General features: G+C 40.0%; 1 protein-coding gene across 1 annotated transcript in view; it reads right to left on the reverse strand.

Moving 5' to 3' along the window:
• pde8a (phosphodiesterase 8A) overlaps positions 1-20,949 on the reverse strand; it is a 48,787-nt gene extending 27,838 nt beyond the window's left edge. Inside the window, 1 exon segment of the mRNA XM_079662384.1 lies at positions 19,368-20,949. Coding sequence (XP_079518510.1) covers positions 19,368-19,517 — 150 coding nt within the window. The 5' untranslated portion in view covers positions 19,518-20,949.
• Positions 20,950-27,877: the final 6,928 nt, after the last annotated feature.

Below are 27,877 nucleotides of genomic sequence, written 5' to 3' on the forward strand. Positions count from 1 at the left end.
GGATTTTGCATACTAGGTGACCTTTACACGCTGGAATTCAAAATGAAAAAAAAGGCAATACAAAAATAACTTAAAGTGACAGTTTCCAGAAAGACAGTTTAAATATGGCTCCGCTCTTCCTCGTTGAGGCCGATGTGAGACCATCAGAGAGCTGGGGGGTGTCATCCCCAGCAGCTCTCAGGACAGTCTGCGGTCTCCTGCTTCTCTCATTCAATACACCTAATGTATTTACATAGCGGAGTTGCCTCTGACCCTATATCCTGCTCCCAGTGTATCCTGCCCTATAGATCTCCTCCTCCTCTCCTCCAGCCCACCAGCTTTTCTGTCTGTCACACACACACACACACACACACACACACACACACACACACACACACACACACACACACACACACACACACACACACACACACACACACACACACACACACACACACACACACACACACACACACACACACACACACACACACACACACACACACACACACACACACACACACACACACACACACACACACACACACACACACACACACACACACACACAGGGAGAGTGGCTTTCCACTAAAGTGAAAAACAGGAAATTGGATGACATTGTTCGGTGCGCCGACGTCAGCAGTGAGAGATAGAAAGAGTAAACAGCTTCCTCCACCCCAGAGCTGGGACCAGGATGCAGGGAATCTTGGGATGCATGCCCCTGCTCATGCTTCTTAGGAATACTTGCTGTTCTCTAACAATCTCCAGATCCCTCGCTTTGAAACCGCTCTCTACGTCTGACATGTTCTTCACACCTCTTTGTCTGATACTACGTTTGCCTCCTTTAAACTTTCCCACATTGATTGCAGAACTGACAACACTAGGACATTAGACAAGATCAGCATTGTCAAAGTGTTGCAGTGTGTTCTCATCTAAAAGTCTTAATCAAATGGAGATGAATCAATGTTCTTCATTAGGTCTGATTAGAGGGGAGCCCCAGCCACAGTGGACACACACACACACACACACACACACACACACACACACACACACACACACACACACACACACACACACACACACACACACACACACACACACACACACACACACACACACACACACACACACACACACACACACACACACACACACACACACACACACACACACACACACACACACACACACACACACACACACACACACACACACACACACACACACACACACAGCTAAGTGATGGGCTAAATGGCACAGAGTGACACACACTGAGCCACTCAGATAGTGTGGCTAGCTGCCCATGCTGTGTGTGTTACATCAGAGAGAATAATTCACTTTCATGTGTGGCCACTATCATGGGCTGCCCATAGATCAGCTCTGAAGCCATTGATAACAATGGGGTTTCATACCTGAGCCCGATCAATGACCAGCCTGGCAAAACATCCCTCAACTCAGTCAAATCCATTTCAACTGACTTTAAATCATACAGGTTTTGGATAAGTCAACAATGGATTTTGGGAAAAGTGCATTGTCAAAGCTAAAACGGGGCTGCTTTTCAGCTTTTCAGCTTTTTTCAGGAAAGAAACAATGATAAGATAGAAAATGGGATTTGGCAAAAACATATATCCACCTATTTGTGTTTTGGACTTTTTTAAACTGCCAGGCAAGCTGCAGAGGACACACCTTGAATCCAAACAAGATAGTTAAAGTAAACATTAAACTAAATGCTTTTGACTTTGAATGCACATAAGTCCCTTAGGACACTCTGTGGCATGGGTTAACTGTAAATGTGTATTTTTATTATGTATATTTTAGAAAAATTATCATTGGTAAAAGGCCTGCTATAGACATGCAAACTGTCGGGATGTTGCTGTGCCTCTCGTCCAATGCATGCTGGGATAGCCTCCCTCTAACAAGCACCGCTGCGGAGGAGTCCAACATCTCTCACTACTTCCTAATCACTGTATACATTTTTTATTTATTTAGGGGACTAAATAGCAATACAAATGAACACTTTAGGATAATATTCCTTCCTTCAAACACCATGTAGGTAGTCCTCAGTTAGTCTACATGCGTCAGTGCATTGGGGTATATTTTTAGTTTGCTAAATAGAGTACATTAATTCTCAGAAGACTTACGGACGAGAATAGTTACTATATAGTGGACCATATAGTGCAACAATTTCGACAGAGCATGCTGGGGTAGAACAATACAGATATATACATAGGTGATTCCTGCCTGAATACCATCTAGCAAAAACTACAACATGTTTTTTTTAAGGCTGATCAGATTATTTCATAGCCTTCAAACCTCCTTTGGCTCTTGGCCCAGTGTGAAGCAAATGATGGCAAAGTGGCAAAGTGACTATTGTGTACGAGAACTCAGAGTTGAAAGTGTCGGTATTGTTTTCCCAGCAGGGATTTCATATTACTGCTCAGAATTCTAAATAATATTTAAAAAAATGTTTAATTTGCACCCAGCTATGGATTTCATGTAATCCCCCTGTTGGAACGAATACATAAAACGATGACTCCAGTACACAGCTGCTGTAAGAATCACACACATCGTCTGTGATTAAACCCAGACTGCTGAAGTCAAGACACTAATACAACTTCCCACGTTAGCAGCACTTCCTTTCCTTTAATGTGTTCCCTTTTTTTCCTGCACACTGCTGTCCATTACTCTCAGAACGACGCACTCGTCGACACGCAGGGGCTCACACACAACATACAACAAACCCCCTGTTACCTAAGGTTTGTTATGTTACAACTCTATTCATATTCTGTTGTATCCTGATGTACAGCAGACAAGTCTTTCTTTTACACATAATATTAAAAAGGAAAAATAAAACATGTATGAGGAATTTCTGATCATTAAATATTTGTCCCTGCTCTTATTATTTTCTATTGCTTTAATATTGTAGACAAAGAGCAGTGAAAAACACACACCCTCCCCCCAACCGAAATAAAAGTAATTTAACGTGTTTATGCAGTTCATTGGTTAAGAAGAAAATGCTGCAACCGTGTGTATTCTGTCTGCGTCCACATGTCTTATCCATGGTGACCAAGCCCACAGTCAGCCAGGCAGAAGACTTTAGTTGAGTCACTGGCATGGCAGAGGGAAACTAGGCCACTGTGGATCAGTTTGTCCCAGAACATATCTCTCTCTCTCTCTCTCTCTCTCTCCCTCTCTCTCTCTCTCTCTGTGTCTGGTGGAACGCACTACAGAGGAAACACCAATCTCCTGGAACAGAAACTACAATATCCTGTAAAGAAATATTAATTTAATATATTTGTAATTAGAAAAACTAGATTCAATGAAATGTTCGAGTTTTAAAGTTCATCTAATATCTATTTTCTTGTTATTCATTGTGTGTCAGATGCATGTCAGGAGATGAACAACGTGCCTTCTTTCACTGTCTATGACAATTGTTTGACTGTGTGCACAAATTCAAATCAATTTTACTCATCCAGATTGTTGTTTATTTTGCTCTTCTTTAACATTTTATAATCTTTCCTGTTCCTATGTCTAAGAAAACAAATACATATTAATTGTTTTAAGAAGTCTTCGATTAATCCTCCTGATTTCTTAACTTAATTAATAATTGAGTCTACAAAATAAAGGAAGACAGAGAAAAGTCACTAGAGTATATGAGTGTTTACAATTAAATTAGCACTAAAGTAGCAAAAGGCCATATTTTTGGGGAATTATACGTTAATCTATTTCTCTTGAAAATAGGTCTAGAACAATTATTACGTCAAAACTTTTCAATGATTTTCAGTCAATCATTCATAAAATCATTCTTCTTTTCCTATAGGGTGCTTTAATTTGGCATGGAGGCCAAGTGTTTCCGAGGTTTTGTGTGTTTGCATATGTGCATTGACACATTCATGTGCACGGTAGCAGCTGATGCAACTTGGAACTAGTTTAAATCCAGGTTTACAAACAGAGTGTGCTTTATAAAAAGCAAATCACATAAACAACTGCTGATAAGGACATCCCCCGGGGCAAATCATGGCAACATTTGAACACGTTTAAGGGTTGGGAAGTCTCTTTTCTTCATCATGGCAAAGAAAAGATCAGCAAAAATATCAGAGACAAATATTTGCAATTAGAACACATATCTTCAAGCCATGCCCCAAAATCCAAAAAGGTGACTGAGCAAGTCTTTGGAAGCCCCCCGTATGTGGGCCTCCAAATAAATCGCATCCATTCTGTACGTATGACTGGAAAAATATAATTAAGTCTGACATTATTTACCGATTTCTTTTTATTAGAGCCTACATTTAGCCATCTAATCTCTTCAATGATGTCCATACACCAAGCCTAAACAGAGACACCAACAAACAATCTGCAGTGTTTTGCCCAACTGCTACTTCATATCATATCACAATATTGACACACCCCGTCACATCATGTAAATGTATACGTAAAACATCATGACATCAAATATTGGATGCCCCTCCAATCATGTGACAGTATTCTTTTCCTGGTGTATACTGTTATAATCTGATGATTTAAACTCTGAAATGTTAACAAGTCTAGGTAAGTAAATATTCTTAGTAATATTAGCTCGCAATTGTATATGCTGGCTTAACATGCCGTTGTTAGATATAACACAACAAAATAATACAACATAAAGACAGAAAGTGAAGCGTTATGCACAGATTGACTTTGTTTTTAGTGCAGTGCCAGAGTAAGCCCTGACCTTTATTCTGTCTGAAGTGACATCTCTCCTACCTCACCAGATAGTACACACACACACACACACACACACACACACACACACACACACACACACACACACACACACACACACACACACACACACACACACACACACACACACACACACACACACACACACACACACACACACACACACACACACACACACACACACACACACACACACACACACACACACACACACACACACACACACACACACACACACACACACACACACACACACACACACACACACACACACACTGTCCTGGAATTCAGTCCCAAACCCCCTTGAATGACGTCCGTGGTTTAAAAATACAGAGTTTGCAGAAAATGGGAAGGTTACTCCATCCTTGGTGAGCTGTCCCTATTTCTCACTCAGGTTGCACACCTTCATATCCGACAAACACCCATTAGAGATGAACTGCGGCTTTAGTGCAATCTCTCTTTTTAATTGAAAATAAAAATGGCTGTTCCTACCTACTGTCTACTGTCACAGATTCTTAGAAGAACAAAGTACAGCAGCATGCATATTATGCTCCTACATATACAGTCTATCAGGTGTTAATATTTCTCAAACTAAACGTGTAATTGGATTGTATGTATACGCGGCTGACATCAGAGTACATGCTGCATTCCCTCAGCTCGTGACGCTGCCTAGGCCCTGCGTGTGTACCCTGTGTCCACAGTGGTGCGGTGTGTATGTGATCTGTGCGTCACTGTGCCAGCGAGAGTAACTGAGGCCTGGCAGAGCAGCAGCTCCTGCCGACAGGCCCGTTGCGGAGCCTGAGCTCAGAGGAGTCCTCACACATGGGCCCACAGGGGGATGTGAAGACGAGCAGGAGCAGGGGAGAGACACACTCATTAAACATGGGGAAAAACACATAGTGATCGCTACATGCATACAAGCTAAACCGTACTATGATGATGAAACTGAGGCTGGGATTTCTTTCATGTCAAAAGAAATATGAGGTTTTAAAGACCCTGAATGTTATGCAACTCCTGTGGCTGCATTTATTTAAATGTGTCCAATTTCCCTCTTTGTCTTTTCGAATGATTTGTATGAAAGTTGTGTTTGCTGTGTACAAACTATGACCCTGGCCAACTTTATTATCCAATTTTAAGGAAAAGTCATTTGAGGAAAATCTGACTTTTGAATCTCAGTACGAGATCTCCTAAGCCTGTATGGTGATGAAAGCCAGCCTTCAGAAACTATACAGCAGCAAGCATGCACGGTTAAAGTGTTAATGCAATCATTTATTACTGCACCTCTTTGAATTAAGGGGACTTTTTTTTTTTTAAATGGTTAAAATCAAAGATAGATATCTAACTTTTGATCCCTAGTATGGGTCATTCTCCAAAAACACTGCATCCTACATTGCCTTACACCTTCCCTGCCTCCTAAATGCAACTTTTTTTTCAACTCCCACATACATCTCCAATTTGTTAGGCCAGCTTTTTGTTATCTAATTATTATTTAATTGTCTTGAGACTTTTAGTCTCAAGACTGGGTTAAAACAATCAATTGAGTGCCCCTTTAAAGACAAAAAATATACAGTACATGATGTCCTGGGTATCAACCACTGTGTGTAAATTAAATAAAGACAGAAGACAGATTAACGAGGAGCCGAGCACTTTCTCCACTGTTCACCTTCAAGATATTTCGGTCCTTATCCAGATTACTCTGAAATCCCCATAAGACCTGGACAATCCTAAGCCACCCAGTGCTGCAGCCCCTTACTAAAACGTCCTCCTCTGCCACTATATCAGCCTCCTTCTCTTACTTAAACATACCTCACTTTCACTTTTATCCACTCCCAAACAATAGCCAATTTTTGCTGTACAAACCACACTCAAGGATATATGTATGATTATGTATTTTTCCCATCATTGTGTTCCCCCGGCTTCATCGGCTATATATCCTTAATCGTGTTTCATTTGCACTGCGCAGTGTGCACAATTTGCAGCATGTGCTCAAGCGGTGTAGTCCACATTGTACTTCCTCTTTTACAAGGTAAGATCAGAGGCCAGTAAATCAAGAGGACAAAGTTAAGGAGCTTGGGAAGTCTAAGTGGGACATTGCCCGCTCCAGTGACACCACAGTGAACTGTAATCTTACCGGCAACATTTCCACTGCAGTCAGCCCCTTCTCCTTCTCAGTACAGCAGAATACTTGACAATAAGTACACAAGATTAACAAATAAACGAGAAGATCCTACCCTGACTGTGTTTCCAGAGTTATACCCAACTGTACAATCTTAATGACCTCGCCGGCACTGTGGCCTGCAGAGAGGATTAGATTTAGCAATACACTCACGGCGGCCACACCACCTTTTGCTCTATCGGCAACTCTGCGTGGCTCCACCTCTCCACAACAGCTTAAATCTGTTTTTTTAAATATCAGAAGTGGTTCTGCGAAGCTCTTCAGATGGCTGTGAGAGAGCATTAGATAATCACCGGACTCCCCCTCCTCTTCACCTGCTAAAACAGGAGCCTGATGTCACCGTAGCATGAGGGATCAGAGAGCGACACGAGCCACAGCGGGGGGTTCGGCACAAACACTACACTTGATTTAAACACACACGCACCAATTAATGAATGGGGATTTGAGGACTGCATGCCAACACACACATTCATAGAAGTTTGTAACAAAACTTTGTATATTTTCTATTGCAGAATCTCCTGCTGTAACATAAACAGATTAGGAGTATAAAATAAATCCTAAATTCAGAAGTAAATAACCCTAGTACTGGAAAAAAAAGGTTAGACCAGCAACTTCCATTCTGAATAAGTCAAGTATTGCCATTAAATCATCTTATATATAATGTTTTAATTTGGTACTGCTCCAAATGTACCCCGAGCCCTTTAAGAATATTATGTTAAAATAGCTAATAATATGCAGGAAAAAAAAAAAATAGTTTGAATTGTATAAGCAACTGAAAACAATCGTAGAATTTAACAAAATATTTTCTTGAAAGTTATGTAGCACTGAACTTACATTTTGTAAACAAAAAAAACATATACAGTGGGGCAAAAAAGTATTTAGTCAGCCACCAATTGTGCAAGTTCTCCCACTTAAAAAGATGAGAGAGGCCTGTAATTTTCATCCAAGGTATACCTCAACTATGAGAGACAAAATGAGAAAAAAATCCAGAAAATCACATTGTCTGATTTTTAAAGAATTTATTTGCAAATGATGGTGGAAAATAAGTATTTGGACACCAACAAACAAACAAGATTTCTGGCTCTCACAGACCTGTAACTTCTTCTTTCAGAGCCTCCTCTGTCCTCCACTTGTTAAATGCATTAATGGCACTTGTTTGAACTCGTTAACAGTATAAAAGACACCTGTCCACAACCTCAAACAGTCACACTCCAAACTCCACTATGGCCAAGACCAAAGAGCTGTCAAAGGACACCAGAAACAAAATTGTAGACCTGCACCAGGCTGGGAAGACTGAATCTGCAATAGGTAAGCAGCTTGGTGTGCAGAAATCAACTGTGGGAGCAATTATTAGAAAATGGAAGACATACAAGACCACTGATAATCTCCCTCGATCTGGGGCTCCACGCAAGATCTCACCCCGTGGGGTCAAAATGATCACAAGAACGGTGAGCAAAAATCCCAGAACCACACGGGGGGACCTAGTCAATGACCTGCAGAGAGCTGGGACCAAAGTAACAAAGGCTACCATCAGTAACACACTACGCCGCCAGAGACTAAAATCCTGCAGTGCCAGACGTGTCCCCCTGCTTAAGCCAGTACATGTCCAGGCCCATCTGAAGTTTGCTAGAGAGCATTTAGATGATCCAGAAGAGGATTGGGAGAATGTCATATGGTCAGATGAAACCAAAATATAACTTTTTGGTAAAAACTCAACTAGACGTGTTTGGAGGAGAAAGAATGCTGAGTTGCATCCAAAGAACACCATACCTACTGTGAAACATGGGGGGGGGAAACATCATGCTTTGGGGCTGTTTTTCTGCAAAGGGACCAGGACGACTGATCCGTGTAAAGGAAAGAATGAATGGGGCCATGTATCGTGAGATTTTGAGTGACAACCTCCTTCCATCAGCAAGGGCATTGAAGATGAAACGTGGCTGGGTCTTTCAGCATGACAATGATCCCAAACACACCGCCTGGGCAATGAAGGAGTGGCTTCGTAAGAAGCATTTCAAGGTCCTGGAGTGGCCTAGCCAGTCTCCAGATCTCAACCCCATAGAAAATCTTTGGAGGGAGTTGAAAGTCCGTGTTGCCCAGCGACAGCCCCAAAACATCACTGCTCTAGAGGAGATCTGCATGGAGGAATGGGCCAAAATACCAGCAACAGTGTGTGAAAACCTTGTAAAGGCTTACAGAAAACGTTTGACCTCTGTCATTGCCAACAAAGGGTATATAACAAAGTATTGAGATGAACTTTTGTTGTTGACCAAATACTTATTTTCCACCATAATTTGCAAATACTGTACATTCTTTAAAAATCAGACAATGTGATTTTCTGGATTTTTTTTCTCTAATTTTGTCTCTCATAGTTGAGGTATACCTAGGATGAAAATGACAGGCCTCTCTCATCTTTTTAAGTGGGAGAACTTGCACAATTGGTGGCTGATTAAATACTTTTTTGCCCCACTGTATATATATATGTATATATATATTTATAAAACGGACAAGTAAAATCAAGCAATCTGATTGGTTCTTAGCCGTGATATACTGAGCGTATACCACGGGTAGAATTTTAAGTTACTTTTCACAACAAGTCAGTATCCCTCCGTGTCTGAGAAAAACAGTATACCGTTGGGCGTTCATACTGGAACAACAAAGCAGCGGAGAAGTAACGGGGCAGAAACCCTCCTTTTTACGCAGCGGCCCAGACATAGACATCAAACGGCAAAACATATTCAGTGTGCAGTTCCTTTGGCATTAGGGCTGGGGTATCTAGATACTTTCCAAGCTTTGACATAATGAATTGTGCTACTTTTAAAGCAAGCAACGATGTTTTCAAATCTGTAATCAAAGAGGTCCGCAAAAACGCTATCGACCAATCAGATTGCTTGATTTGACTTGTCAGTTTTATAAATATATTTACATTTCTTCCGTTACCTAACAAACTTACAAAGCATAAAATGGAAACATTTAAGATTAACTTCGACCTCCGGGGGGGTCTTACTATAGTATGGAGGAGTGAATTGAGCAGTGCCTATCTCCAGAAAAAAAAAGCACCTAAACTACGACATGCAGAGCGACGTGAAGAGCAGGTAGACCAACTGGAAAAGTACCACCATTCAAAACCTTTCTGATGCGGGTCTTGAAACAAAGCAGAGAAATTATGACTGTTAGTGGCCACAGGTGCGAAAGCTCTCTCCAGAGCTACTGGAAGCCCAATCTCGGGGACCGGAGAAAGTGGAGCAATATTCTCGCCACGCCAAGCAACAGCCTCGAACAACCTATACAAGTGACCACGTAAGCCATGCTACTGATGCTGGACAGTTTTTCAGTGGATGCACAATAAACAGCAACATACACATTAATGTAAATAAACAGCCAAATAATGGATTAACGCTCTCTGTCTAATATGTTCGCTTGCGGTTAGTGTTGTTGCATAGGAACTACCTTGCACTATGTTTTGGGCAGAACGCAACGGAGGGACTATTTTATTTTGAACATCATTATTATTAGAGTGTGTATTTTTCTTTCATATTGCCACGCTAAGGGGGTTGTCGACCCTCCGCTTCGCGTCGGGCCGAACCACGCCCCTTAGCTGTGATATAATGAGCAAATACCACGGCCTGTCGTGACTCGTGAGCTATTGCTTAATTATAAAACGGACAAGTCAAATCAAGCAATCTCCTCCGCTTCGCGTCGGGCCGAACCACGCCCCTTAGCTGTGATATAATGAGCATATACCAAGGCCTGTCGTGAGCTATTGCTTAAATATACAGGGCTGCACATAAATGGTGCGCAGGTGCGCATGCGCACCCGCCGCCAAAAAAAAGAGCACCGGATCATTTGAAAAAAGCGCATTTGCGCACCAACATTGAGAGAGACAGAGAGACATGAGTGAAGAGAGAGATAGAAAAGACAGATATTTGCGAGTTGCATAAGAACTGGTAAGACGTGTGACTACGCTGCACGACTGCTTCATGCGCTCCCCCCTGCTGCGAGGCACGGGCAAGCACCCCCCCCTCCTCTGGGTCTCAGATGATTGACAGTAAATAGAGAGTGATGTGATGTAGCACTGATATAAAACACTCAAAATAGACATAGAAATAATAATAATGAGAATAATAATTTTAAAAAGCAGTGACACACAACTTCTGACCCAATCAAATGTAAGGCTCACGTGTCTGGATTATTCGGCCAAAAAAGGATTATAGCCACTGTTTTTATGTAGGAATCATTACGTGCAAATGGCTCTGCTAAAGGTAGGAATAGAGGACCTGTTGTTTAACTATAATCACTATTTGATTTGACCTATTACCTGGTACAATCTGAAAGAGAAGAACAGCAAAACTAATAAAACAATATGTGTATTACGTAAAATAAAGAATTCAACTGCTTTCTTCTCTGTTTACACTGCACACAGTAATAGTGACGACCTCAGAGGAATGTAATCAGGCAGGTGCAGCAGGTACAATACATGACGCAGGTACTTTTGACAGACGTGCAGGAATGTTCAAACTAGTAATTCACTACTATTATAAAGGCATAGGTATTTAATTGTTTTCCATTGTCTAGTGTGCATTACAATTATTTTTAATGGGGCGTTTGCTTGCGTAGTTTCGAATGAAACATTTCCTGCTCTCCTATGGCTTCCAAAATGCCATCGAGATTACAGAGTTGCTCTTTCACATATCACACCCCATGCAATGACTGAATGTTCATATGTGTTAGGCAACAACTAGCTAAACTACTAAGAAGAGAGATACCAATGATTCATTTTATCAGCTGTTATGATTAACAATTTAATTTAATATAATAATAATTTAACTAAATATAAATAATATCCCACTTCTATATTGTGTTAGCTGTAATTTAGCCCTTCAATAGTATAGAGATGTTAATATTGTATAATTGTTTATTTTCTGCTCTTTTAATTTCTAACTGTGTGCAATACTTGTATTATATGCTGCTGAAACAAACAAAAAAAGTATATTTGGGATTAATAAAGTTTATCTTATCTTATCTTACAGGACTTTGTTATGTGTCTTTAAAAGAAAAGCCTGGACTTCGAGTGAAGATTCATCATCTATCTTGGTTGAATTTCATTTAGTCAGAGTCGAATTACATGGATAAATCTTCCTGTATGATGATACTAAAAGGTGCATCAAATCAAAGGTCAACTTCTCACATATAGTAAATATTAACTTAATTATTTTGGAAATACTTGTTTTTATCTTTGTGGGGAAAATATAAATGTACCTCACATGTATATTTATATTTTAATCTTACAAGTCTTACTACAAGTCTGTCACAGTCAAGTATTCTGAACATGAATCCTGTCCTTGCATCCACACACCCCACATTGCAAGAACAATGCACAACATTTGAGCTCTGCGCCGTAAAAGTTGCACGGTATGTGAACTGAGGCTACAGTATGTCTTCAGAGCTCAACGCAGGACACACCCGAGAGAGTTTTGCGTCATAGCTGTGTCCATTAAAACAAGAAGGGAGACAAGCACTGCTGGCTTAATGCGCTGTTCAGCAGGTGAGTGAGTGTCTTGCGTGTTTACTACAGCCAATAAGCTGCAGGCCCATTCACTTAAATCCAGTGAGGCTCCAGTCTGCTCAGAGCATCTTTAGTGAAGAAAGGCAGTAAAATGATGTCAAACATCGGGAACATTTTTATTTCAAAATAGTCTCAGATCAACTGCCAGATTTTTGCAGTGAAATACAAATGAGGTTCATCACTTAATACTAAATCTACCAATATTTGGCGTTTTGTAAATATTGGCACGTGAAAAATCTTTCGACACTGTACCATACACAACTTTTCTTCAGTTTATTCTGGCTGCTTGTACAGTAGTGTGACGAAGCGTGAAAATGGCCAAAGTACTTCAATAAGCAGATGCTGTTAACATAACTGTTAGCATTGTTAACACTGTGTTACAGGAGTCCACAAATGTCACATAAGGCTGTCTTAAAAGGGGAATATAAAGAAAACTGGACTATGAACACTGACAATATGCAAGAAAGATATTTCTCAGATGAACTCTTTCTGTGGAGGAACAATTATATGGTGACCTGTCTGTACATGGTGTACTTTTAAAACCAGTGTTAAGTGTGGGGTTAAGACCTCGACAGATATCAGTGTAGAGGCGATGAACATGACATCACTGTTGTATCTGAAGGGGATATTTACAAGAGAGAAAATATTAAAATAATTGCTAAAACAGTAAAAAGACGTGGTGTTACTAACTGAAGAAATGGAAGTTCACAGACAGATCACTCAATAGATCACTGTATTTAAAAAGTATTACTATCGTGATGCCAAATCGTACATAGAAATAATATTAAATTGCATTCTTTTTTTAAATGCCATGACTCTTTTTTAAAGGAATAGCTCATTTTCAGAATGCACTTATTTGCTTTCTTGCTGAGAGTTATAGGAGAAGATCAATACCACCACAATAATATAAAGGTATACAGTCAGCTACAGCCAACTGGTTAGCTTAGCTTAGCATTAAGACTGGAACGGGTGTACACAACTAACTTTGCTCTCTGGGCAGCGGGTAACAAAATCAGCCAAAAAGCACCTCAACGCTCACTAGTTTACATGATATATCTTGTTTTTGTTATTCATAGAGAAATTGTAAAAACAACAAGCTGTGGTATTATAACCCTTAAGACCGCTGGAAGTCACAGTGGTCTGCTCCAGCAATAGTCAATACACTCCCCGTGGAACCACATCTCGACTGCTTTACACTGGTTTTGGATAGATACAAAAAAAAAGTTGATCATTGAGCTTGAGAGGTGCTCGTGTGTTTGCAAAATGTCCAAAATATTTATAAAATGTCCTTTTGACTGTTGGCTGATGGTTTAGTCTACTTTTGGAGATTGTAAAACAAAGCAAACTTTATTACAGGAAATTCAATTTCTTCAATTCAATAATCACGCTCTGATTTTTTTTAATGCGCACTGCATCACTAAAAAGGTATTTCAAAAGTTTAGAAAAAAAATGAATAAATCCCCTCTGCTAACTCTCAACTCACACATTTGAAATGCATATCGGTAGCATGACACCGCAGCCCTGCAGATGCACAGAGCTTAGAAAAGCCAGAAATTTGGGAAGATAGAGTCCAGAAGGAGCTTTAAAGACCACCAGTGGACCTGGATCACTCACATATACATTCCTGTGAGCTTCTGAAAGAGAGCAGAGAGCGCTGATACAAAGTAAACACTTGTAGTGCCTTGCTTTGAAAGAATACCGTTTCCATAATCTTATGAAACTATCACATGCTGACCTTATGATACAAAATTCTTAACCTGGAGGGGGAGCAGAACAAGCTTTGAATGTGGCCTTATTTGTTAAGACTATTTCTAAAACAATAGGAGGTTCTGTTTCATAAGTACATGCACCCAACTGACAACTCATGAGAGAGCGAGCTCTCAGAGAGGTGACAAAGGGATTTATTATATTATCCTAATTAGATTTCTACAGAGGATCAACGTTAACGCTGTCAGCAGGGGGAGACCTTGGTGTCATTACATCAAGTGCTGGAGCTGCTTAATGCTCAGGAATAGATGGGTTCTAGGAAATAAATACTGTATAAATACTGTACTAACGTCATGTTTCACCCCTGAACCCTTTGACACCTCCTGCTTTGTACAAACATCGAAGGGTGATAAGCTCAGAGCTGTGGGTGCTGCATGGGCCTCATTATGCTTCCTCTCAACTCCGTCTGCTCATGGACCAGAGGAGATAAATGACACGGCAAAAATAAATCTCCCCCTTGTACCCCTGCACACACTCGAGGCAGAAAGGGAAACACCGGGTCACACTGCAGCTGACATGTTCTCTAAATAAAATATAATGCTCATCATCATATTTAAAAGCTGTATTGTATGTTGATGTCAGTGACTTTTTAAGAAATATGACTTTTCCCTTTCGATAAGAAAAGATAGAAACCACTCTAATGTTGGTAAATATGAACCCCTGTCAGCAGCCAGTTAACTTAGCACAAAGACTGGAAATAGCTAGCCTGTGAAAGGGAAAGAAAATCCACTTATTAGCACCTCTTAAAGGTGGGGTAGGTAAGTTTGAGAAACCGGCTCGAGATACACTTTTTGTTATATTGCATGGAATGCTCTTAATATCCCGATAGCAATGAATATCTTAAGTGCTTTGACAAAAATGGAAGCTGTAGTACTGTAAAAAGCACATCCAATCATTTGAGCCGACCCGGCTAAAATAACTGGATGGCCTACCTGCCTGTCAGCCTTCCATCTGTGCACAAACTTATCTCGTGCCCTCATTGGTCATGTGCACATTCGTGTGTGTTGGAGGACGGGCTCTGTAAGGAAGTGGCAGATTTTTTCCGGTTGTGTATTTTCAAATTCTAGCGCACTCGAGACGGTTTCTCAAACTTACCTACCCCACCTTTAAGCTCACTAAATAATGTGTATGACTTGTTTGTGCAGAAAAACAGAAGTTCAAAAATGCAAATGTAATATTCTACAGGGACTACTTTTTTGTAGGAATTCAAGAAAACATAGGCCTAACTTGTTCATAAGTGAGCTTTGGAGTTGCTGGAAAGCATATTTTGTCCCCTTTTGGAAAGAGCTGGACTAGCTATTTTCCCGTTTCCAGGTTGTTATGCTAAACTAAGCTAGCTGGCTGCTGCCTCATGCTTCACATTTACTCTACATACAGAGAAGGGTATCGATCTTGCTCTCAAACAGCAAACACACAAACTGTAAAACTGTTCTTTTAAACATACAGTACATGTGCCATTTTAGCCTTACCAACACTTGCTCCAGTAAGAATCATAATGTTAACTATGGTAGTGTGCCAGGCGTTTGTGCCATGCTCTGAGCAATAAAAGACCATTGTACACACATGACATCCTTGATAGACATAGATAAGCACAGTCCATCACTTGATCCAATCAGCAGCTGTACAAAGACAACAGCAGGGCCATTGAAGTCATCTGAACGACAGCATTTATATGAGTGAACAGAGAGACTGCTGCTATTGTGAATTAGATCATATCTGTCATTGTGCGGATATAAACAGTTAGATGTAGATAAATGTAATAATTTATTGGACATTCAGAGAGTAATATTTAAGAGCAAATGTGTTGTAGTGCAGGAGCGACAGACAGGGGGAAGAGCTTTGAAAGTTTGATGCACAAATTAAAGAAAGTGAAATAGTGATAGAAAGAAAAAAGAGCCAATATCAGTCTCACTCCTCTCAGCCAGCAGAAAAAAGCACAGTGGATTAATTCATCACTATGCTGAGCCTTTGCCCTCCTCTGGAATAAATTACCAGATGACTCTCAACTTAGACCACACACACACACACACACACACACACACACACACACACACACACACACACACACACACACACACACACACACACACACACACACACACACACACACACACACACACACACACACACACACACACACACACACACACACACACACACACACACACACACACACACACACACACACACACACACACACACACACACACACACACACCTAACAAATGGAGAGAGTCTGCAGGTCAGTGCTATATCATAGCTTTACTAGACTCTTGACGTGTAACAGGATTCAGAGACTTTTTCTAAGTTCTGCACGGCGAGTTAGCAACAGTTGTGTGTTTCCCCAACTGAGGCTTGACTTATAGAAAGCAACCTTGTGTGCCTTGTCACTTCTGGGGATGGGAGGGTTTAATGGGGGAAGTCTGATGTATGGCTGAGTGATTCCGCCACTTATGTTAATACATGCAGAGGCTGGAATCAGGCAGCAAGCAAGATGGTATTACTCTCCGGATACTTATAAGCATAGCACCTTTTATTGTCCTTTTCCATTTATAGTAAGAGGTAACCGTAAAACTGATTCTACATTAGCTGTTTAGGGGGGGATACTTGATTTCCTTGAGTGGGGGCAATCGGACGGGAAAAGTCAAGGCCAGATAAATGGTGTTGTGTTATTTTTCTGTCTGTTTGGCCATACAAACACACAAAAATGCCCACTATCACAGGACCTTGTACTTGAGCCTTATCATCGCCAGAGCAGCCCAGATGGTAACGTACCCTTGACAAAGACTCACATCACACTACCAAACTTATTTTGAATCGTTCTCACACTGCAGACGCCTCGCTGTCTCTCCATCTCATGTAAAAATGTAAGCATGATGACAGCGCAGTTTTTACATTTGCTTGATTCGGTTTTGTAGTAAAATAAACTTCTGCACTTTGTTGTTGCTACTGCTAGCTGTGTGCAGATGTGGATGATTAGTATCATCCTTTAAAGGGATAAATGTGTGCACTGCCTTACACAAGCCATTACAAAAACATGCACACAGAGACTAAAAACAGCACAAACATTTAGTAATAATTAGATACAAATTATTTAAGATGATGTGGATTTAACACTCTTACTAAGGCTGCAACTAATGATTATTTTCATTATTGATTATTCTGATGAAGGTTGCCTGGGTGTCGTGTCTAAAAATAGAGCAAATTACAATTTCTTTTAAAGCCCTATGTGACTTCTGACAAACTGCCCTCGACCCAAAGAAATTCAGTTTACAATAGCAAATTCAAAAAAAGAAGCAGCAAATCCTCACATCGGGGACGCTTAGACCAGAGACCTTATGGCAATATTACTTTAAAAAATACTTTAAAAATCTAATCAGAACAGTTTCTGTCAGTCAAATATATATACAAATATATGTTAAACTAAATACAACACGATAGTCCTTTTTATGAGAATGTGTTGCAGAGCGTCTTGTAAAATCTATGTTGTTCATTCACACAACTCCAAAACAATGAATGGCATTAGTGATCTCTTAAAGTAAGAAGAAATCAAAAAAGCAACAACGAGCAGAAGCAGCCATTTATCAGTGAGCCATGAACGCATCACAGCAAGCAGGTGTGCGCATAATTTTGATGAAAGCTACTATAACTAACATATCTATACATTATGATAAAAAAAAGATAGGGGCAACCAAAGAGGATATTAGGCATGACACCTTACAGAACAGGGATTAACCATTTCCAGCCGAAGGAGATTTGTATACCATTAGTCTAACTCAATCAGGGGACTAATTCAATCAAAAGGCACAGTGGGCGTCTTGACATGGGCGCATCTGTCACACTGACTTCTCACTGCGTCCTGCAGTGACATTTGGCCACAAAATTCGGTTTGACAGAGGCCCTCAAATAGCCTGCGGTCTGTCAGACAAACGCACACATACTCATGAAAACAACCAACACACAGATGCACTCATGCGGCAACTCATGGGGTTCACAAGATCACACACTTTGTGTATGGACGTTTGGTGTTTGCAAGGGCCTGCTGAGATGTACACGCAAACATTTCAGTCCGATCTGTCTTTGATTATATTACCAATGCGCCACTGCTCAAGGCTTCTACATCATTATTCTTCATTTAGAGATAGGAAAAGCTGTTCTAGTTACTGTGTTTTACATATTGGACAAGGAAACCAAAATCATAAGTTCTTAGTTTGCTGCAAAACAACCTCCTTTCTTTTCGAAACACGTATCTGAATAATTGCAGTAGTGTTGTGCTTATTTGAACTGTTCTACAATTCATAAATGCCAAATATTCACAAAATCACCATCATCTTGATTAGAGACACGCTTTTAGTCCCTGCATTCAGGCAGACGCAGAACATTGGGTAATACTCTGTTAGAGTAATTATTTGTGGTTGAATACACAAATGGCACTGTCATTTTTGTGATGATGTAACACACTGAGGGTTAACTTTTTGCTATTATGTCACTCAATCCTTTTCAATACATTCTATTCAGATACCTTGTCCATTTTACAAATACTTTCATTAACACATTTCTGTAAATTACTTGTTTTATTTTAGGCCTCTATAAGAGAAAAGCTACAGGTGAAGCAGAAGCTAAAGCTCACGAGAAACATGACTGACTAGAGAGTCAGCTTTATGCTTAGATTTTGCTTCTATGAAGTGCATAAATCCAGCATTAAGATCGTTTACATCAGAAGTGATTGAAACTGAAGCAAATGTTAGCTTTATCAAAACTCTTACACAAAAACTACAGAGAGAACAGAACCTAAGGTAAGCATGGAGGCCTGTGACCCCGTGACCTTTAACTGAGTGTGTATAGAGGCCTTTTGCCCTAAATAAAAAACAATACATTATAGTTTCAAAAGCATTTGAATGAATGGTAACGCAGGCTTGCTGTCCCTTTTTGTCTCAAGGTATATCTGCTGTTTTTTTCACTATAATATGGCCATTCAAGATGATAGAAGTTTTGGAAATACAGTTGTTTGACGTCCTTAATATTGTTATTATGTGAATTGAGTACATATTTTGTATAATGGAAAAGAGGCCTCTTGGAGACCAACTGTAATCTGCATGAACACACACACACATTTTGTACCAGTGTCTCTGTGAATGTAATGAATGTAGGTGCCCTCACCTTGCAGCTCGGGGGTTTTAGGGGTAGTGCCGAGGCAGGATTTCCTTGCTGAGTGGTATTAGTCTGCTGGGGTGAGTGGGAATCCTCGGACTCTTTTCCACTTTGGTAGACCACCCTATCAGAGATATGAATACTTGAAGCACAGCCCATGCTTCAACCCACTTCAGCCTTTTTCTCTTTGAGCAAGTGCTTTATTTTGAGGCTACCAGAGTGTCATTCGCCCTTTTTTTAAGGTCCACTTTTCCTTCTAAGGTCTGTCTTTTTGTTAAATATATATAAATACATATATATATATATATATATATGTATATATATATATATATGTATCATCTAGGCCACAGCAAAGTCGGTTCTCCAATTGCTCCAACACAAGGCATGAATAAAATCTCTCTATCCCCCACCCCCCGACCAGGAAGCTGATTTCCTCCCTCTCTTTTTCACATGAAGTTAATTGGAGGTCTTTAATCAAAGCAGCTGTCCTCGAAAACTTGGATTCCGTTATTCTTCAGCTGGGCTCCTCAGATCCCCATGGACGATTTGGATCCCTCACTCGGGCTCCTATTCTCGCCTTCTTCGTACCACATCACCATTTTCTCATTTCCCCCTAACTTCACTGTTATCAAGTAGGCTAGGCCTGAAAAACACACCATGCAGTCCCCACGCCAGCTTCATGCAATAGTTTTATCCATTATGGGTGTCCAATGTTTCATGTGTAGTCGTCCTCCCACACCCCGGAGCCATCAAAAATGACGCTTTTTCCTCTATTTGTGTCTCTCTCAAACAATCTGGATGTCCACTTCAGCTCAAGACACGGGCCATAAACTGGTTCTCACGACACTTTGCCCCAGTCCTGCGCGGTTCATCATCAACAGGCTGAAATATTCACACTGCAGGGTGTTATTCTAGCCAGTCGGTCCGATGTCAAACACCCTCCGTAAAACATAAAGCCATAATGTAGTCCGACAGAACACTCCTTCCATCAGCACACATTCACCAATTTAGGAAACGGGGAAATCTTGCTGGATGGCTCGCAAATATCCATTCAGGCATCCGCTGCCCGGTTGAGGATGATCCGCCTGATTTAGGAGATCCAAACCCGGGTGCAGCTGGCTACTGTCACCGGGCTCCACGGTTTTCTCTCATTCTTGTAGGAATAAAAGGATGTAGAGGTTGTCAGATACCACGTACCACCTCTGGAGAATGCAACCGCTTGATAGACACAGAATCTTCAACAACAAAAAAAACAGACCAAAAAAAAACAAAAAACAAGACCGATCCGTGTCCACAAGTTTCGGATCTGAAATCTGGCACGGCAGGATGATTCACGGTGAAACAGAGCGAAGATAAGGCAGGACCGAGCTACATAATGCTGATTTTGTGTTAGTCTTTTCTCTGCCTTTTCTGGCGTTTGCCCTTCCAATTCTTCAGCACTGCTTGACAGCGGCACATCCAATAAAAGCACCCGCAAGGATTGACCTACAGCCTTTACTGACGTTAATGCAAATGAGCTCCGCGCAGCTAATCGGCGTCGTGCTCTGCGCCGCTGGGTGGTCTTCCGCTTTCCGTGGGAACTTTGAAAGCAGGAAAAGGGCTCACACAGACGAACACGGAGCTGGCTGAAGGTAAGCTGAACTGTATGAACATTTTCTAAGGATTGCACAAGCATAGCGGGCGAAAGATGCTTTTGGTGTGTTTTTTACGGTCATATCACTGGAACATTAGTGTAATTTACAGCGGGGGTCGCTTTAAAAATCGCGGCGGTGAAATCTATGGAATGCCAACTGTGCCAAAATTAAACCTTTATTGACACATTATTTAAAAAAAGAAAAAGTGAAAAATACAGACACTTTTATAAATTAACTGTGTAATGATAGTGATTTTTTCCAAATAGAAATTTGACTTGATATCTGGTAGCACAATCATTTTAAAAAAGGCAGAGAAAATACTGGTAATTGCTTAGAATTATAATTTAAAAATACATTTACTAAATAAATAATTATAAAAAGATACAAAATTATAGGTGTGGTGAAGTGTTTGGAACAAAGGAGATTGAATGTTTCAAAGTAAATTGTATCAATATTATGCAATTTATATGAATGCTAAAGTTATGAGTTAATGTAAGATGAAGATGTTTTACACTCATTTTAGGTTTAGTGTCCATTTTATCAATGTTTGTTTATTAATTGTGTCTGTTTGTTTTGCTTTCAAATTTGTTTTTTTCCAACCAACTCTCCACAATCCAAAAGCATTTGGTTTACTAACATAACATCAAGAAAAGCAGCAAATCCCCAAAACATAGAAGCTGATTTAAGACTTTTTAAGGTTTTTGCTTAAAAAATATCTCAATGCTACAATGTGTACACAGTGTATGATCAATTGTCTCTCTGACTAATCAACTAATCGACTTGTTTTTTTCTCTCTATTGTCTGTATTTTACTGCTGTATAGCACTTCCATGTTTGAAGACCCATTTCATGACAGTATTCGTGTTCACCTGCATGGCAGCCTCAGCAACTGTCACATAATTTATCTTTATTTCCTAAACTACTATAGCAATACAAGGGAAGAGACACAAAAATATGAACACTTTTATGATATACAGTATTTAATCCCCACATTTAACCCTAGAACTCATTATGCTTGAATCTAATTGAGATTGTGAGAGACATATTTTCTTAAATCTATTATGGGGCAGTAGTATTGGTAGTTTTACTTTATTAGATTCCTGTTTTTGTGTAGTTTAGTGTATTTTTTTCACAGTAAACAAATTAAATAATACCAAGAAACCCAATATTATTGTATATGAATATAATACAGTATAAACCAAGAAAAATACAATACGATACAAGAATGTCGGATAGCAGTTTGTCGTAGCACACATTTCTTATCAAAATATAAAATAAAGACATAAACAAGCTATTAGGTCCCTACTATACTGTTTGGCTCGAAATACCAAACAGATCATGCATTGTAGCATCCCATAAACCCCTCTGTTTCAAAAGTGCTGATTCTCTGTCTGTTACTTTACATGAAAATAAGGTGCCACTCCCCACGCCCCTCTGAGATATATTTGCTCTAGGAGGAGATTCAGCTGATAAGGTGGGGGGGTTACCTTGGTTGTTTATTGGCTAATGGTTACGTAAGCCAAAATATCGTTATGACATCATAAAGTGGCAAAAATCTGATCAGCTCATTTTCAGACAGGTTTTTATATAAATGGATCAGGACTAAAAGTGAGCGAATCTTTTTTCCTGAAACTTTCAGAATCTCTTTACACAGAGGAGACACATGTTTATGTATAAAAGACATGGAAAAGTAGATTTTGCATAATAGGTCCTTTGTCCGGATTTACACAATGTTCACTTCAGAGGAGAGTGCTAACACGTTTCTTTTCTATATTTTAATGAACTGATCATTTATAAGTCAGTTCAACAGGGATAATGTAAAATAATTTAAAGAGGACCTATCACGCAAAATGCACTTTTTGATGTCTTTTATACATAAATATGTGTCCCCAGTGTGTCGGGGAACTCACGCAGTGTCAGAAAATAAAACCTTTTCTCTTTTCCTCCGTACCCAAATCTTTTAAAAATGGGGGTACATCGAGCGGATACAGATTTTCTGCCGATATGACGTCAAATCGGCGGCGGAGCCACAGAAAGTTGCTATCAGAAACAATGCCTGACCTGTTTTGGACGTAATCTCGTCTTTGTTTACATTAGCAAGCCTCACTAAAACTCTGAGCTAACCTGTACTGAAGAGCACATGTGTTTAGAAAGCAGGAAATAAAAAATGGAACTCACCTTGTGATAAACCCACAAGAGAAAAAGCATTTTGATACTTTCCATCATCATTTTCATGTGTTTGCAGTTTTTCAAGCAAACTAAACAACGAAAATAATTTGCTTCACAAACACCGGTTTTATTCACTACCAGGATATGTTCTGAGCTGACATCTTTTTTTATTAAAAAATAAACCTTTTATTGTCCTCTGGTGGAAAAACTAGGTAATTGCAACACTTAAAAAATGCCTCAAATACACACAAACACCAGTGCAATACAAACATTTAAATGTCCAATAAATCGCTGTCAAATATGACTAATGACAGCACATCAAAATATCCATTGAGAGATTATTTTAATTTATTTTAAAGCTTTCACTGGCTGCATTCATGAGGGGATGACATGTTTACTCTTGTTATATTTGCACTTTAGGCATTTACTGTATGTGTGTTTGGTTATCTGTTATCATCATTGTGCTTTGTGTTGCCAGGATCGTATGATACACTTATGGCACAGGATACCTTTTTTTAAGGTTTAATCCTCCCAAATTGAAACATGTGAAAGGATGGGTTGTGTCCTGTGCATATACAGTACATGCTTTAGTCAGCTAAAGAAGCATGTCGTAACTGGTAATAGTGTATAAAGCTTACGTGCTCCATTACCATTACCTGAGAGGAGTTAACCTTGAAGAAAACAGAATCATATAAGTACATTAGGTTTCATAGAGCCAAGCCATCATTTAAAGAAACAAACACAAACAGTGCATCAAGTGAAAGTGCTTCTTCTAAAATATGGTGGTCTTTTTTTGAGTCAGAGAACAAATAGTCTGAAATTCAGAAATACAATAGCTGCACAGTCATTCCTGAAGTAATGGTTATTATGGCAGGAGATGCACCTAAACCCAGTCAGGGAAAACATGACAGTGGAAAGTCATGGACACACTCATTCTTATATGCTCCAATATGTAATGCTTTGACACATGTTTACATAAGCTGGTTAACATTAGCTCTGAAGATTCAGGTTCCGTTGTTACAGGAAGTGGCGTTCAGTGAGAGCAAGAAACAAATGGAAGAGATCTATCTGTGACTGTGCTTTGAAGTGAACTAGGCCTACAGTGTATTTTCTAAAAGCTCCACATTGGGGCGCCACAGGATATATCCTAAAAATATTGGCTTCTGCTTTATTTAAACTCAGCCTCAACCTCATCTCCAACAAATACAAGGACTACAGACTGAATAAATAAACTACTGTCAGAACCAACTATCATTTTTTAATTGTACAACTTTTAAGGGAAGTCAGAGATCATTTGCTTATTGTATAAAATGAAAATAGACAGAGCACATGAAGAAATCGATGTCTGTCTCCTTCAAAATGACTTACTTCAACTGAAGACTTTTGGAAAACATTTCATCTGTTTATTGTGTATCTATTTAAACTGCATAGGCAGTACATTTGAACTGATATCTAGGACCACAATACATACTTTAAAAAAAAAGCAATTATTAAACAGAAAACCGAAGTATTTAGAATCATATTGATTTGTAATGACAGAACAAAGCATCTGTGAGATATATGGGAAAGTATAGCTCTGGTGTCTACTGTATTTTTACACCAGTTGGTAGGATTAGGGTTCATTTTTTATATTTTAGAGGCTGAATTTAAAAAGGAACCCAAAGGCGAGTCAGCAAACAAGTGATTGCTTTTGATTCTGGTGCCTAGAAATCTTTACATTTCTGTCTGATAAGAACATATTAACAAACAGTTTAGTCAATGTTTTAACTTTTTAACTAGAGATCAGCCTGGATGTGCAGCAGACATTATTGTGAACGAACTGTGACATATTGCCATTAGCAATGACTGTTTTTCATGTCACTTACCTTCAATTCAAGAGCTGAGATTTTTTTTCACACAACACATCCAGACAGAACACATTTACACTGTGTCCATGCTGCTGTATAATGTATTGTGTGCACATGTTGTACTTGCAGTATCTTTGTTCAACACACAATTCTCAGCCATGATCAAGTGCAAAAAAACTTGATACAGGTTACATCATCACACTAACAGACAATTTAAGTGTGTTCAAAGTGGAAGATTAGAGCATGTGAAACATCACTGATTTCTGTCCTTTCTGCTCCACGTCAACGACACATGCCTAAATAAATGTCATAGTCCTGGATCATAAATGTGTAAATGTAGAAGAAGAAGAATCAGAATCAGAATCAGAATCATCAGAAGAAGCCTCCTCCTCTCTGGCTGACGGTTCTGGACCCAATTCAGACTATTAGGTCACCCCTAAAAAGTAAAGAGATTTTTAAAGATGACTGCTGATTTCCTACAGACATTAAAGCCTAATCATTACCAGATCCCAATCAATTCTCCAGTTTGAAGAAAGGTGTTGAGGCAGCTACAGTATTGCGTAATTAGGCAACTGTACAATCAAGCCATCCATCTGCAGAGGACTACATAAAAGCTAGGGAAAAAAAGGCAGGCAACTTCTTGGCTTCTTGAGACCTTTTCACTGACACATAGTTACCTACAGTCCCTAGGATTTATCAGAAGCCAGCTGTAGCCCGATAGCTGGAACCCATATTTCATTTGTCTTTCACAGCAATGTCATATTCAAAACATGCCATTTTTAATTGTTCCAGACATATAAAGTGCTTTGTGTAATATACACATGAAAGCTTTAGCGCAAGTTCAAGGAAGACCTAACAATGAGTCACTTACACGTCACTCTATTGCTCTCTCCCCCCTCATTAAACATGTGGGCGTCACCCCTCAGCAGCCAATTGCTGCACACGTTAAATTCCTTAAAGAGCCTGTGACACGATTTCCCCCCATCATCCAAACCCATCAATTTGAGTAAATATTGTCCCCTTGAAAACCGTTACTTAACTGATTTTGGATAGTTGTACTTTGATAACCATTAATCTGCCCTTCAATGTTGACCATTTCCTGGATCTTCTCGGGGATTCTTCAAGTCCCGCCAAATTATGGGTGACGTCAATGCGGGCACAGCGCTCCAGCTGCACCGTTCAGGATCCCAGCATCTGCATGTAAACGCACGATGGGGCACACAGCAGCAAGCTCAGACAGCGATGAAAGTTTAATTTTGAACGTGTCTGAGAGCTCATATGAGGCTGAAGGATCGGTTTATTTTGTATCTGTTAGAAGTTTAGGAATTAGGTGCGTCAATATTGGCGATCATACGGTCATGTAGCCAGTGGTGGACTGGGACTAAAAATCAGCCCGGGACTCTCGACAGGCCCACTTCGGTACCACTAGTAAATTGTCAATGGGGGGAGTGGGGGATGTGCTAGTGACTTATCCGACCGGCTCACTTCGGTACCGGCCCATCGGGATTCGTCCCGATGGCCAGTCCGCCACTGCACCCAGCCCAGCCCACGTAAACTGTCAACGGGGGGAGCCTCGCTGCGGGGAAACGGTGGACCTAGTGTCCCGATCGGAGTGGGAATAATAATAATAATAATAATAATAATAATAATAATAATAATAATAATAATAATAATCCGTGCATTTTATCCAATAATTTCCCAACATTGTGGTAAAAAAAAACACGTTTAATCCATGTTGGTGTAGGCCTACTACAACCAGTGGTGTAGTGGGGTGGGGATGTTTTTACTGGGTGGACGGGGTGGTGGGTGGACGGGAGACACTATGGACGCGCTCGTGAACTGTCAACGGGGGGGGGGGGCTTGGGGACCTCTGTGTCGCCTGTCAGCGCAACTTACATGATGCCGTTTAGACAATATAATAATAAAGGGCGGTGCCGGCTGTCAGCGAACCGATCCGGCCTTTCTGCGCGACTATCACTCAAATGCGGGACATAGTCTCAATGTGTGGGACGCGGGACAAATAATAAAAATGCTGTGTGTGCAGTCCCGCACAGTGCGGGACACCTGGTCACCCTACACACACAGTTCTGCCCCTCACACACACACGCTTCAAATCAAGTTGCATAAATGCTTGAGCTACGTTTTTATTATAATTACTGTGAAATCTGCCTATTATGTTTTCGTCATTATTACAACAAACAGACACTTGCAACTGATAACACTGGCAATGATTTTAGATGTATTAGACTATTAAAAAAAGAAATCATGCTTCAAATAAGTGGGGGTACGGCCGGCGTAACCCGGCGTCCAACGCCCACTACACCACTGACTGCAACTACAAAAAGCTAAGGTTTGTTTTCTCATCAGGAAATGCAGACCGGCTCAAACAAAATATTTTTAAATCATCATCCTCACGATCATTTAATGTATCATATGTTCGCCGAATTGACATGAAAGCACTAATAAATGTAGTTTCATCCACTTGAGTTTACAAAAATAATCGATTTGTTTTTATATCAGATCAGACGGGAGGAAATTCAGCAGCTCTCACTACCGATTTTTAATCCTAATTTAATCATCATCTTCACCACGATCATTTATGTTTATGTTCGCCGAATTGACATGAAAGCAATGACAAATATGAATATACTGTAGTCAACTTCATTAAAACGTTATTAACGTGCCTAAACTCAGTAATTCACCATTTCTACGCATGACAACACACTTTGTCCGTGTTTGGCTCTCTCGCCGCACAGTGAAGCGTTCCCGCATTGACGTCACTTCCGGCTTCCCCCAAAACCTCAAAATGAGTCGAAGGAATTTTCCCGCGATGTTCGAAATTATTGATATTTATCGGAACGGTATCGCTT

This window comes from Notothenia rossii (assembly GCF_949606895.1).
Source record: "Notothenia rossii genome assembly, chromosome: 2".
NCBI classification, from domain to species: domain Eukaryota; kingdom Metazoa; phylum Chordata; class Actinopteri; order Perciformes; family Nototheniidae; genus Notothenia; species Notothenia rossii.